At 49.7% G+C, this 14,320-nt stretch overlaps 3 protein-coding genes across 11 annotated transcripts; 1 reads left to right on the top strand and 2 right to left on the bottom strand.

The window, feature by feature from the left end:
* Positions 1–5,836: 5,836 nt before the first annotated feature.
* On the bottom strand, positions 5,837–8,051 carry ovca2 (OVCA2 serine hydrolase domain containing). The gene is made up of 3 exons (XM_085935651.1): positions 7,082–8,051; positions 6,154–6,454; positions 5,837–6,067 (listed from the first exon to the last, which is right to left on the bottom strand). The coding sequence occupies exons 1-3, from the start codon at positions 7,227–7,229 to the stop codon at positions 5,869–5,871; spliced, it is 648 nt and encodes a 215-aa protein (XP_085791777.1). The 5' UTR covers positions 7,230–8,051; the 3' UTR covers positions 5,837–5,868.
* On the top strand, positions 7,156–11,488 carry LOC147043647 (uncharacterized). 8 transcript variants are annotated; one of them, XR_015068643.1, is made up of 8 exons: positions 7,156–8,181; positions 8,391–8,469; positions 8,762–8,926; positions 9,002–9,060; positions 9,197–9,255; positions 9,330–9,379; positions 10,079–10,163; positions 10,559–10,622. XR_015068643.1 is itself a non-coding variant. In XM_085935656.1 (7 exons), exons 2-7 carry the CDS (start codon positions 8,398–8,400, stop codon positions 10,635–10,637), a joined length of 519 nt encoding a protein of 172 aa, XP_085791782.1. In that variant the 5' UTR covers positions 7,165–8,181; positions 8,353–8,397; the 3' UTR covers positions 10,638–11,488. The 8 variants fall into 8 exon arrangements, 3 of the variants coding, with proteins under 3 accessions (XP_085791782.1, XP_085791778.1, XP_085791781.1); XR_015068645.1 differs by having other exon boundaries at positions 7,158–8,181; positions 9,200–9,255; XR_015068641.1 differs by lacking the exon at positions 9,330–9,379 and adding an exon at positions 10,779–11,488 and having other exon boundaries at positions 7,478–8,181; positions 10,559–10,694.
* On the bottom strand, positions 11,380–14,077 carry LOC147043646 (BPTF-associated chromatin complex component 1-like). Of its 2 annotated transcripts, none has more exons than XM_085935658.1 (6): positions 13,717–14,057; positions 13,051–13,145; positions 12,879–12,980; positions 12,303–12,523; positions 12,059–12,148; positions 11,380–11,877 (listed from the first exon to the last, which is right to left on the bottom strand). In XM_085935658.1, exons 1-6 carry the CDS (start codon positions 13,735–13,737, stop codon positions 11,813–11,815), a joined length of 594 nt encoding a protein of 197 aa, XP_085791784.1. In that variant the 5' UTR covers positions 13,738–14,057; the 3' UTR covers positions 11,380–11,812. The 2 variants fall into 2 exon arrangements, 1 of the variants encoding a protein (XP_085791784.1); XR_015068646.1 differs by having other exon boundaries at positions 11,821–11,877; positions 12,303–12,600; positions 13,717–14,077.
* Between the last annotated feature and the right edge of the window lie 243 nt (positions 14,078–14,320).

Genomic DNA, 14,320 nt, shown 5'->3' with positions numbered 1-14,320 from the left:
GCAAATGTGATGGAGAACCGGAAGTGGCGTGCGTGTGTGCACGTTTGAGTGTGAAGGGGGTGCCTTGCCGGATGTAGTGGGTGTGTGTCTCCCCCTGTGTCTGTGCTGCAGCAAAATGCAGGTGAAGCAATGCAGGATGACACGCACACGCGCGCACACACGCTCGGCGGGGTGAGGGTGAGCAGGAGGAGGAAGAGAGAGAGCTGGTGTGAAGAATACAAATGAGAGAAAAGCGAGGGCAGACTTTTTGGGGGGTGGTGAATCTCATCAGGCAGCCAAAAGGGGCTTTCACCGGCCCGCCCAATGGCGAATCCCCCCGCCGCCCCCGCCGATGAGGAGGTGAAGAGTGAGAGCGAGGAAGGATGCCACTCGAGTGAGAAGAGAAGACGGACGCTGACCGCGCGCTGAGAACAAAGTTGATGCTTGCGCTTGAAGGAACCATCAAGTCATGCCGTCATGACACCCAATCTTTGTCACACTGCATTTGTTGGCCACAAATATTCGTCGGTTCCCGCAAAGGACAAACGAAATACGACCGTGACCGCTCTACCATTTTTTTGCGTGTGTTGCCGAGACAGTTGAGCCGGTTCGAGCGATGCAGCGTGCATGAAGCACGCAAACACTCAAAGGTTCTGTGGCAATTTAAAATGTAGAAGACCTTGTTCTCTTTTATTCTGCGCATGGAGTATAGGTTGACACATTAGAAACGCGCAAGTTGGGGTCATACTGTAGCAGTTATGCTATTTGCTAGCCTGTTAGCGTTTGTGGGACGCAACACCTGTGTGACCGTGTTGGAAGATTTTGCCATCAGAGCCCGAGCGTGTGTATGCCAGCGTGCGCACGCGCGCGCGCGCGGCTGAAAAGGCATCGTGCATCGGAAACGGAGTCCTCACGCGTGGCGCACTACAAATTGAAAATCCTTTCTCAGAGTTTGTTGGGTGAGTGGGCGTATGCGGAGGCCTCGCTGTGTGAGTGAGCGCGTGGGTTTGATACCTCCTGCACGGTGCGTGTGGGCAGGAGGAACTCTCGCGCAGGAAACGTTTGTCCTCTTTATCTTTCTTACAACCTCAACCCTCCTCCACCTCCCCTTCCCACTGGCACTCTTAATGCTCCGATATAACTTTTTTATGACTGCCTCGATTTTCATCTCGATATTTTCCCTCCCTCCCTCCCTCCCTCCCTCCCTCCCTCCCTCCCTTCATCCATCCATCCATCCATCCATCCATCCATCCATCCATCCATCCATCCATCCATCCATCCATCCTTTCATCTTCTGGCCCGTCCACTTCCACGTATCCTTTCCTTTAAACTTCTCTCCAGCCTCACCCCTCTTTGTCTTTTTCTGTCTTCACTTTCCTCCATTTCCCCCTTCACGATTTTCTTTCTCAGTCGTTCTGTCCTTCCTTTTTCCACCACTCCTCCATCCTTTTTTCTTTTTCTACCTTTTCCCTTCTCCTTCTCCATTTGTTTTTCGTCCGGCTCATCCCACCGTCGCATTCTTGCATCAATCTCTTCTCTCTTATATTGTCTGCATGCTCTCTCTTGCTTTCTGTTTCGTTCTCTTATCGGCCAGCGCGCTTGCTCGCTTGGCAATCAAAGGGAGAGAAAACACAAACGTGCGCGCGCGTGCATGGGTCTCTCTGGGTTTTCAGTATGAGTCAGAATAGGGGGAACAGGGGGAGTGGGCGGCAGCTGGTAGACAAGAAGAATAAAAAAAGGACATGACAAATTGTTTGAAATTTTTGCAAAGAACTTTATGAACCCCGAAAAAGTGGACAAAACAATATATATATATATATATATTTTTGTCCACTTTTTCGGACGCACACACACGCACACACACACACATACAACTCAGTACCACGGACAGCGCGCATGGTGAGATTCACGTACGCTAATTAGCATTAGCAACAACTGCCATAAATAATATAAAATTATATATATATATATATATATATATACAACCGTGGGGGTAAAGCGGTACAGAAAATGGATGGATGGATGGATGGATGGATGGATGGATGGATGGATGGATAAATAGAGCTCTCGGGAGCTCTGGCTTCAAATCAATGCTCTTTCTGCTTTGGGCGCCTTGGCCGCCAGGGGGCTATAGAAGACAAACCAAGTTGGCAGCGGCGGCATTTTGTCTGCATCTCTTGTTAGCATCAGGCTAAGCTAAGGTAAGCGAAGCTATGAGGCAGACGCAAGGAGTAATTCTCTTTGTTCTACTTCATTCAAAGAAAAAGTCATTAATTTTGCGGTTTCTGCCTTCTACAGGGAGGAGCCTTAAATCGATCTGCCTGTCCGTCACGATAGCTCACTGGCAGAAATAGATGAACAAAAGTACATCAATTCATTTTTGGACCAATGAGATGAAATTGAATTATTTGGTAAAGCACGGCAACGGCAATGATGTCGAAGAAGAATATGATGATGCGCACGAGCTTTCCATGCAAGAAGCCGAGCTCCCGTTTGCTCTCCCCTCACCCCTTATAAATAGCAGCACACGCGCCTCAGTGACGTGCCCACACACGTATGTGTGTAGGTGAATCTTTGAATGAATGCGCCCCCCCATACATACACACACACCAGGCCCCCTCCCATTTACGAGTTACTGGGGCATCTCTATAAAAGGCCCACGGAGGATGGGAGAGCCGCTCTGTGAGGGAAGCGAGTGCCGGCCACGGACACCAACCGGATCGCAAGAAAAAAGGGCAAAAAAAAACAAAGAAGAAGAGAAACGTGCACGCTTGGACACTTGGCACGCGCGCAGGAGGCCGTCTTGACTGTCAAACGCGCGCCACACGGAGGCAGGTGAGAGGAAAACTTGGGTTTGGACAAAGCGGTTTGCAGAGTGACTGTTGTTGATGATGATCATCATCATCATGATCATGATGATGATGAAGACGAAAGTGAGCATTCCTGCAGCATGACTCACTCGCGCAACTCGACTTATGCCGCCGATATAATTGTATTGACTCCAAAACGGATGCGCGTGCGTGTGGACGCGCGCTCTTGTCACCCAGCGCGTGTTTTTCCACTTCGGTCATTTGGAGCGTCACTTTCATGGCTTCCTTGCGGCTGGGAGCCCCCGCTTCCTTATATGGACTTCCAGCCGTTGTTTCCTCCCTGTGACGCTGTCGTTCAGTGACGTCGACTGAGCTTCGTTCTTGGGCACGTTGCGGATGACGGCCTCTTCACGCGCACGCACAACTACAGGATGGCGAAGAAAAAGTGGGCGTCGCGCACGCGTACACCGCAGTGTGATCCTCCGGTGCGTGTGGGCGGAATGCGCAGCGGGCAAGGACGCTCGCTTGTGCACGAAGTTGGGGGGGGGGGGGGGGGGGGGTGAATGGACACTCATTCACAACTCGTTTGCGCGGGAACGCGAACGTTTGCTGCTGCCATGGAAACCGAGCGACCGGGTGCGCTCTGATACGTCAGGAGTCTGAGCGAGGTCAAAGCCCATTGGTTGGCGGCCCACGTGACCTCTCTCGCTTTCTCTCTCGCTCTCTCTCTAGCTCTCACACGCACGCACACAAGCCCGCGCGTGCGTACACACGCACACACGCACACACACGCACACACACACACATACAACTCAGTACCACGGACAGCGCGCATGGTGAGATTCACGTACGCTAATTAGCATTAGCAACAACTGCCATCCAGAATACGGTCGGAAATAAATTATATACATGAATTAAAACCTAAATAATACCAAGGTGTGATTCATCTTGATTTAATGTTATTGCCCGCTCAAATGTTTGTACTTTTAAATATTTTATATGTAAAATGTAAAAAAAAATTGGGAATGGATTGTAATTGAAAAAATGGACATCTTTTTCAATACTTTTTTCTTTTCCTTTGAAAGAAATCAAGTAATTCTTAACTTTCATTGGCGTTGTCCAAAAAAAGACGACTTTAGCGAGCCACAACAGTGATGTCGATTACATGACTTTTTCTCATCCAGAGTAAATCTAAGAGGAAACGTTCTCAAATTTAAAGATGTTCTGTTTGTTTTTTGGAAAAGGTTCCATCGTGACACGTTGCATCATCTCTCCGTTGATGCTCTTGGGCCCGCAGGTTCCTCCACATTCATCAAGTGAAAACAACATCCAAATTGACTCTGAACCTCTTCAGGGATCTTCATTTTGGATCGCTTTCAATTCAGCATCTCTGGGGAGAAATAATGTGCTTAATGAAAAGGTTGTCTTTGTTTGTTTTGTTTTCCAGTCTGCAGTTGTTGGCAGAAATGGCTTTTGTCCTCGATGGCGTCGTGTGCTTGAGTTTTCCTCTTTGGACTTTGGCCAAGACGGCCGGAGCATCAACACCTTGGCTTTAGACTGCTTACTGCGTGTATGCAAACTCCCGCTACAGTAACAGTCTACAGTCATGGCTACTGATGCCCGGCAAATGCATCAAACAGGCCGCCATCCGTTTGCAAAACTGGCTTCCAACTCCTCATTGTCCTTCCAGCCATGACATATTTGGCCCTCCGTCACATCAGCCACAACATTTTGCATTTTGGGAGCGGCTTACATCCTTCCGTTAGCCTAGCATGGCGAGATGGAACACATTTGACAGGATTTGTGGGCTAGTTATGGTCTTAAGATGTGGATATTTGAAATTGTAAACCCGTCTTTGTAACAGGTAGTCCCAGAGCCGACAGGCCGGCCAGCCTGCAGTTGCCATGCAGACCAGCTCAGTTCAGTGCCACCTCTGCTACTGTCTCCGTGGCGACCGTGGCTTCAGATTGTTACTCTAGTGAACGGTAAGCATGGTAACAGTCTACAGCCATGGTCGCTATGGGCGGGTAACGTCGGGGAGACGCAACCTTTGGCCTCTGCTGCACCCCCATCCCGTTGCTGGCTGCAACTGCATCAGCGACTGAACCAGGCAAAAAGTCTTTTCAACCCTCAAAAGTGGGTCGAAAGGTGCACACCGCGCTACCTAGTGGCCAGCGGGTTACGTTTTTTACGCACCTAACAATGCACAGCAGCACTTACAAACGGTTATATTTATGGTTTATTGCATTTTTCTTTGAACATATTTACTTCCTACATCCTAAGGGATGTGTTGATATTTTCCTGCAAAAATAAACAGTCTTTCTAAAGTTGTTTTGTGTTGATGGAAATACCAAAATGAGGTGAAAACCTGAATTTGAAGAGAAATAAGCAGGATAAGCTTGAATGCACGGCATGTGATTGATGTGTTTTATGCTGCTATGAAAGCAAGCAATGTGTATTCTTACCTCGATTAAACCTTTGATAGGCAAATGCAAAATCGTTTTAGTGCAAAAAGCTGTCAAGCCCTACCTGAGCGTGTATCCAACTGTCCTCCTTCGTTTGTCAGCTTGACAAAGTGTATGCGTAGAACAAGAAAGGAAGAAGACGACAGCAACGAACATCACACCACCTGCTCTCGTGCGCCCCCTTTGGTGAGGCTGGCACCCTACGGGGTTCCTACGCATTTTGTAAGCAAATGTGAATAATATGCAACAGGTACCTGTTGAACGCATTTGCTTTTTCAGACACAAATCGTGTTTGAAAAGTTTCATTGGAGACGTGAGGCCGTCCCGTGTTGTAGTGCAGCCACTTGTCCACTCAAAGGTGCTGTGCTATGCTCCTGCTTTTTGCCACTGGTGGATTATAATAGTAAATAACCAGAAAACCAACCCAGTTCAGGCTTAAGGCGGCAATCGGGCAGGGCAGCGGTGAGCTCCGCCTTAAAAACTCATGTGAGACGAAACATGCACACAAACGGACCCAGTGTCATTTTGGACATTGGTGCTCTCAAAGAGGACATTGGGGGGGGGAAATGCGAGTCTTGATCATTTAATGCACTTTTTTTATTGTGTGTCCCTCGTCACTGGAAGGGCTCCAGAAAGTTCTGGTAACTTTGCTTGTGAACGGAGGCGGCCGGGACAAAATGTCCACCGGTGTGCGTGAGCACGTACGGCTCTCGGAAGACGGAGAGGAGATCCCGGCTCGTGTCGGTGGGTATCACACCGTCCTCCAGGCCGAACACGTGCATTGACGCCATCTGGAGCGGGCTGGAGTAGAACCTGAGGAAGTGCCACAGACAGAGCGCAACATTGTTTAGGCCACAACCCTCGCCAGCCCCTGTCCGCAAACGTTTCGCCAGCCTGACCCAAGGTGTTGCGCGCAGGCGCTGCGGAAGCCGGCCACCAGGATGGCGAAGCGAAAGGCCAAGTCCGGCTCGGCGTTGGACTCCTGCAGCGCGCACAGCATGGCCACCAGAGCGGCGCCTTGGCTGAAGCCCAGCACACCGTCGAACGGTCCGTCCCGCCGCACCGCCTGCCTCAGAACCGCCACGCTCTCATCCAGGCCTGCGCTCCGTTCACAAGGCTGCTGGGCGCTGAAAGTCCGGGCCACAGGGTCCGAGAACCACCAGGCTCGGGCGCACCGGTCCCCGTTGGTGCCGTCGCCCTCTTGAGCATGAAAGCAGACATGTTTTGAGAGAGAAAAAAAAATCAAACCGACAATTAAAAAGCACATCATTTCAAATGATTTCGTAGCAGGAATTTCAATTGGGCTGAGAAACCATTATCGGTCCACTGTGCGCGGACGTTTACTGACGACAGTAGTGTCGACAAAAACGCTCAATTAAATTGTCCCCAACTGTGAAAGGATGAATTGAATACAGTGGCACCTGTACTTACAAACGCCTATACTCACAACATTTTCGAGATACGAACCGGTGTCTTGCTATTTTGTTGCATTAACTTCTGAACGGGTTTTCGACTTCCGAAATGACCCTCCCGCGTTGTCTCTTTTGGTCTACCATTCCCTGTTCGATAGCAGTGTAAAAACAAGTAGTGTAGTCGGCAGAAAATCAAAATCAGAAAGGAGCTTGGCAAATGCATGCGCATCATCAAGCTTGCTGGCTGGTGTTGTGTCAAAGTTGCTATCCCCTGCTGCAGTAATAGGCGGAAACAGTTGCCATGCAGCAAACAGTACCAGCTTGTTTTCAATCCAAAAAGATGAAGAACACACTTTTTGTTTTGTCAGTTTGTTTGTTTGTAACTTTGAAGTGCGATTACCTCAATTTAGCTCACCTTCGCCTTGGACCAGCAAGTGCGGCGCGTCCACGTAAATCAATTCAGCCTTGTTCTTGAGGAGCTTCCTCAGGGCACCAGTCTTCTCCCGGAATGAGGCGCCGTTCTGTCGATAGCCGTGAACGCACAACACTCGTAGAGGCGCCATGCAAAGGAGGAGCCCACAGAGCTGGCTAACTGGCTGCTGGCTGACCGTCAAAGCACTGAAACACGTGAGGTGAGGTGAGGTGAGGTTCCGCGTGCAAAGGGGTGAAAGGTCAAGCCTGCTGCTGGTGTCTTTTACTTCTCTTTCCCGTCACGATCATAGACAATACGCACGTATTGCGGAAGTTGAAAACACTTGACGGAAGTGCAACAAAAAAAAGAAAAAAAAATGCGTCAAACTTTGCAATTCCCCACGCGACCACGGGAGGGGGCTGATGGCTTGCCTCAACTTCCGTCCAAGTGTTGCGTCAAAGTTGCGTGAGGTCGCCAACCCGTCCAACATGTTGTGGAAGTGCGTCGGGCGCGCGTAGGGCGGCTCGCCCGATCGACTGCGCCCGGGGGACGGACGGCACCCTTGGTTCGGTTCGTGGCGGCTTGCCGACACCGACTCAGGGCCGCGGCCTAGCGCCCCTCCGCCTCTCCCAAAGTGAGACAAATGCGTGTCGACTGCAGGACGAAGTCGGACCCGTCCTGCTGACTTTTGGACCTCATGCGCCGACGCAACTTTTGTTTTGCGGGACTCTTCTGGCGTAGCGTACGTTGTTGCAGATTTTAACTGTGGCTCGGAAGCGCCGTCTGATCGGAACTGGGTCGTCGAGTTCTATCTTTTTTAGAGGAGGGGGTTGGGGGGGATGCGGTAGAGGAAGGGCCGCGTCCCCATTCGGACTGGCGCTGAAGCGGCGGCGGCGGCTCACAGTGAGCGAGGCCTGGGGGTCGGGCTTTTAGCGTGCTCGAGTAGAGCCCTCGGTCGCCTGGTTGGCTTGGCGGATCGGCTCTGACCGTCGCCCCCTGTTGGCGCCAGGCGCGATGGAGCGGATGGAAGTAGACCAGTGCGCAGGCGCAGCTGCCGGGGCTCTACGCAGGTCCATCAGCGCCCCCATGATTACAAGTGTCAGGTTAGTAATACTGCAGGCTGTAATGAAGCCATTGCTGTATGAATTAGCAATTGTCCAAGATTCCCGTTGTTGTTTTTTTAAAGACATGTAGTCGTGTCAAGATGTCATTTCAGCAATAACAAGTGAACAGTCTCCTTACTTTGTAGCACCTGACGTTAACTCCAACATTAGCTCTTAAGGTTGCCAATACCAGTGTTTGCATCCATCAGTGACCGGATGGTGGCTTCCAGTCCCATGTTCTCGCTGCGACAAAGGCGAGTGTCTGTCAACTGCAGCTGTCCGTCACAGGTCAGTTTTTCAATCCTTTCAGATGACCTATTCAGGGGCTTTATGGTAGAAAATGCATCTTTGCTGATGGGCACTTTGATGCTATCGCTCAGAACATTTCTGACCATTCTCTTCAAAAAAGTTTGTTTGGTATTAGGAGAAATGACATGAATCCTCCTGAATGGGGGGGGGGGAAAACCCCAAAAAGTCAAATTTGCTCGGACTGGCTCGTGCACTATTTGACTTTCGTGACTGCAAGCTTTCATTTTGTGTGCGTCCATCCGCCGCCGGTAAACAGGAGGTTTGTGCGCAGGAGGACAACATGGAGGCGTTACTCCAAGGGACCCCACCTCACGCCCCCGGACGGCTCCACCCATTTGCGGCCACTCACGTTCACACTAGCCGTTTGCCTTCCAGAGTTCCCTGTCAGCTTCCGGCTCCATCCGACAGCCAGTGGCAACAGCAGCCGCCGGCTGAGGTGGCGTTTGCCTTTACGGCGGTGCCGACGGCGTGTCGACGCCGGAACTCACGTTTGTGTTTGTGTCATCTTCAGCGGTTCGGCTGGCAGAAAAGCAGCGTGACGCCAAACTCCTCGCCGAGTCCCACTAGGAGGTCGGCCTACGATGGCTCACTCAGCTGCTCCCGACCTCTCTCGCTGTCTTCCTGCCTTGATTTTTGCAAACGTCCTTTATTCCACTTGACTGTGTAACTCGCTGCCTCTCTGTGTGTTGTCTCCCAACTTGTCCAGCAGAGCCGGGGGCGGAGCCAGCATCAGATGGCCCGCCTTAACGCCGCTCAAACGAAAAGGTTTGGAACTTTTCAGTCTACTTTTTGACCTAATGCTACCTTGATTCAGGAGTGCCCTAACCCACAAATTGTAGTTTTCGTCATCAAGATGGACCACTTGGGAGGGACAGCGACTGTCTGAATGGTAAATATGTTTTGACTTGAATTTAATCAGCCGCCTGAAACAGTGGACATTCGGGTTTCTTTGCTACGGGCGACCACGCCGACCGACCCCAGCTCGTGATGTCACTCCTTACGCTAAGCCCCTTAAACACAGAGACCCAAAACTCCAGCTATTGTTGAGACTTTTGGCAGCGACTTAATTTGACTATTACATGGGCTGAAAACTATCTTAAGAATCGTTTTTAGACCTCGTGTAACGTGAAATTGTCCAAATTCTCAGAATTTGAGCCTCTGAACGGTCAATGCTCAATGTGTCATCTTTCCTGAAACCAGACCGATTATTTTGGGACTTTTCAAAATGATCAAAGGGGTGCACATCCGACTCATAGGAGGGTGCCGGTGTGAGTGCGGGTGCGAATGGTTGTTCGTCTCTGCGTGCCCTGCGATTGGGTGGCAACCAGTTCAGGGTGTCCCCCGCCTACTGCCCGATGACGGCTGGGATAGGCTCCAGTGGGGACAAAGCGGTTCAGAAAATGGATGGATGGAAAATGATCCAGTTTGTGAGCAGCTGCTTGTACTTTGGAAACATTGCTTGACAATCGATTGGATATACGAGCAGGCGGGGTTACGAGCTTGCCCGCGACGCTACTCCTGAGTCAAGGTAGGACCGCATCGATGTCAACGCCGGTTGTCAATGTCCGCTCTCGATGTCGTCTCTCAGGAGGGGCAGAGTCAGACGGTCCCCCCAAGAAACTTTTTGTGACTGGAGTGTTAGACCCCACCCACCACAGCAGATATGCACTCAGGTGATGCCCAATCATAAGACGATTCCTCGCTTTGTTTGCTTTTGTGTGTTGCCCTTTTAGATGCTAACGTTTGCTAATGGTTTGTTAGCCTGAATGCCGGAAGTAACATTGCAAGCTACTTCCGGCAGGCTACTAGTTGGTACTAACACTAAATTTGGTTTTGCTAGTGGTAACATTGCAAGCCAACACCAAAAGTCAAAAAGCCAACGGTGGCGATTCGAGTGATTAAAATGAGTTCAGTGTGTTTACAGCGCACGTAAAACTTTTCAAAACATGTTTTGTCGCCTCGCGGATTTTTACCGATTGGATTTTCACAATCTAGACCCCCCCACAATAAACAGGCTTTCAAGTGAATGTTCACTATTATTGTTCCTCGCTTTGTCTTTGCCCCGCAGCGCCTCGGCTGCAGACACTGCCGCCAGTGGAGGTCCTCAGTTATCCCCACCCACTTTCACCGCCCACCCCCCACGTTGAGTCCACCCTCACCGCCACGCAAGTCCCAGCTCTGCGATGACGACGAGGTCCAGTTAGGTGGGCGGACTGAGCCAATTTGGGAGCGCCTTCGGGCTCAGTTGCCATCTTGAGTCTGATTCCAAATTCTGTGAATTTTTCCAGTTTGAAATGTTTCCAAAGTACCCCAGTTTGCCTTTCCACCACAAATCTTGACCAGGAGGTCCGATTTTTGTATGCTGCAACTGGATTGCTTGACAATGGCCTGGTCGCAGCGGCGGCATTTTGATTTCGGGTTTTCCCACGAGAGTGTTACTGTGTACAGCAACGCTTCTCAAACTTTATGGGATCAGGAACATTTATGGGCTGATTTTGTTTTCACCAATTCACCAAACATAACTTTTATGTGTACCGCCAACTATCCACCCCCAAAAAAAAAACAAGTAACGTAATTTTCGGACTATAAGTCTTGTTTTTTTTCATAGTTTGGGGGGGGGGGGGCGACTTATACTCAGGAGCGACTTGTATGTGATTTTTTTTCACAAGTTTTCAAAATTCAAAAATCCGCGATGAAGTGAAACCGCAATAAACGAACCGCGATGTCGCAAGGGATTACTGTCATTTAAACTGCAAGTGACGTCACCGGCACCGCGCGGCGGTTGTTTACATAAAGGACTTGATCACGGGATGACGAAGGGCCCCACGTTTGAAGGATTTAGTGATTTGGAGTGACACAAGGTTTGAAAATCGTATTTATTTTATAGTTATTTGATATATTTAATTTCGTGTCGCAACTTTTATATGTTTTTATAGTTACAGTTCAGTAGTTGTTGGCTCGAACTCTTGTTTTGTTAAATAAAGAGCCCTTTACCAAACCCACGTCTTTCCCGGTACTTTGTTAACGCTACAATATAGTTATATACTAGATCTGTGCGGCGCGCACGCAACGTTGTTGACAAAAAGGACGAGGAATTTGATCGATGGATTTAATGATTAGGAGTGAAAAGAGTGGAGTGAAAAGTGACAACTTGGAAAGTTACTTGAGCCTCACGTGCTAGTCGCCAAGGTGGTCAGGTTTGAAGATGCTTGGGACAAAGCGGGCAGAAAGGCTGACTTCCAATTGTTGTCATTGTGATTCAGGGGCTTTCCCTCCCTTCAAATTAAAGGTCAGAAAGCTCAGAACCTGCAGGTGGTGCCGGTCAGCGGGAGAGCAGCGGGAGGTCTCCGGGGTTGATGATGAGACTGGAGTCCAGGTTCAGATTTTCTGGGGAGAAGCACAAAAAATGCACGTTAAGCCACCAAAAGCCGATGGAAAAAAACAACAACAACCAAATAGCTTTTGTTCCATCGGTACAAGCAGGACTCAAACGGACGGCTATTTGGCTTGGAAGAAGGCTTCGACAAAGTGTCTTTGTGATGCATTTCAAGGGTAGACTGAAGCCTACCTTGGTCGAAATTGAGCTTCTTGCCGAGTCCATCCATGTCCACCAAGTCACTGTTGACGTCCGAGTCGTTGAGGGCGCTCAGCGTCACGTCTGATGGCAGCAAAAAAAATGACAGCATTTCCTTGACAATCAAATTCAACATTTTGATTTGGACACGAATTCTGCAAATTTCAAGTTTGGAAAATGCACCAATTTGTTGGAAAGAACCAAAGAAGTCAGGCATTTTTGCGGCTGAGAGGCGTACCTGCCGTCTTCTGCTTCTTGACGGGTGGGACCAGGGAGGTGGCACTTTGCATTCCTGTCGCCACGACGACCTGCGGGGAGGATGCGGGCACCGCGGTGGGAAGAGTAGAGGGGGCGGCGGGGGCGGCCGCCTTCTTGACGCTCTTCTTGGCTGAATCGACGGCGAGGGGTACCCTGCTGTCCTCGTACAATTTCCTCTTGACCGTGCTCTTGATCTGCGCGCTGGCGTGGCACAAACATTGATCTCATCAAAATGTCCTTTTGGAAAACAAAAAGGAGCATCCCTTCTGTTGATCCCCCTGCATTTTTTGGGATACAAATATTGACTCATTGGTGCCAATGCCAATTTGATACGCGCGTACCATGTTCATAAATGCTAACATTCATTTTAGTTTTGTAAGTTGCAGCCTCCCATCACAGTTGAGCAATTTTTAGTCCATGAGGCTAAGCACTACTTGACTTCAACAGATTAAAACGGTGTGGAAGCATGTTTTGCTATTAAGGCTGGAAGGTATCTGCATCGGCCTGGCCGACGGAACTCGACCGCGACGGACGGCAAAGCTTTGAGCACACATACACGGTGCGATCTTTAATCACACTGCTGATGCTGTTGAGATCATCGCCAAATCGCCGCACGGCCACCCGCAGCATCTCGATCTCCGTCTCCGTCCATTTGGCCCTGAACACAGGCGGCATTTAATTCATCTGATTTTAGCTTGACGTAACATAGCATCGGCGGCTGGGCTTACCCCGCAGGGCTGCTGTCGGACACTGGGTGCAGCTGCATGGTCAGCTCGCCCAGTTTGCTGAAAGCGGCGCCCGCCGCCGAGAAGATCTCGCCTACCTGCGCCACCATTACACAACAATCACGCAACATTTAGAAAGCACAGAAAAAAGCAACATCTCACTGACCGTTGTGCAACTTTATATCACAGATTGTGTTGCCCGTGAAACGTTATGTCAACAATTGTGATGGAAATGCAACCAAAAACTTTGGTATGAATTTTGCCAAATGATATTACAAAACGAGCGCAATTTTGTGATTGCAGCATTGTTTAGGAACACTTATGATGGTAATGCATCCATCTCATTAACAGTTAGGTTGTGAATGAAACATTTGAAGAGCAATTGAATGCGAATGCAACTTGGTCACGTCAACTCAACCTTTTCTACATCGGGATGCAAATGCAACACTTTAGTGAGCGACTTTTATTATCATTACGACGCCAACGGGCCATTTTGTTGACGAATCGACCATTTCGAAGGCTTTTGTCACGTTCCTGGTTTAGGACCAAATCTGAAGTGGCTCCCAAAAGATCGTCGTCTTACCCTTGACAAGACACTTGTTTGCGTTTGAAAGGCACTTCCAGTACGTCAGCCCGCTGACAACCCCTGTTGCCCAATTGCTCATTTACCTTCGCAGAAGCAGACGTCATGTCGACGACCCACGGTCTGGTCTGCACCTCTTCTTTTAGGCGACCCGTCTCGGTCAATGGACAAAAAAGCACGAGCTAAAGCTGCTCGCCGCTAGCTGGCTACCTAGATGACGTTAGCCGGGATGACTCGTTGCAAGCTGGCTGGCGTTGCAAGCTGGCTGGCGCTTAATTGCGGCGTTTCATACATTCCTGCATCGGCAACGCGCCGACTAAAATTCGATTTGGCGTCACGAAAGGCCTCCCTCCATACGATTCCCGAACAGGAAGAAAAGTTAACAACACAAAGGGAGGTGGAAGTTAAGATCCATTGGCAAACTCTCCACGCCATTGGGTACTCATTGGAAAAGGCGGGGCTTCTTGATCCAACGTTGCTCATTGGTCGCCTTGTAGCCAATGGTTGTAAAGTGGTATTCTTCAAACTCGAACCACCCCTACTGCGTCACCTCCATGTGGTGGTTAAGTGGTCAAGATGTCTTGGGCATGCAGTCAGTCATTGTACAGTTTATTGTAGTGCGAGGGCTTGAGACATCTCTACTTTAAGTGCTAAAATGTTTGCAAACTTTCACGCCAAAAGATGATTTTC

The sequence above is a fragment of the Syngnathus leptorhynchus genome, chromosome 17 (assembly GCF_054491065.1).
Source record: "Syngnathus leptorhynchus isolate UIUO chromosome 17, UIUO_Slep, whole genome shotgun sequence".
NCBI lineage: Eukaryota > Metazoa > Chordata > Actinopteri > Syngnathiformes > Syngnathidae > Syngnathus > Syngnathus leptorhynchus.
Note: the sequence above shows the minus strand (reverse complement) of the source record. Positions and strands in the feature narration are given on the sequence as shown.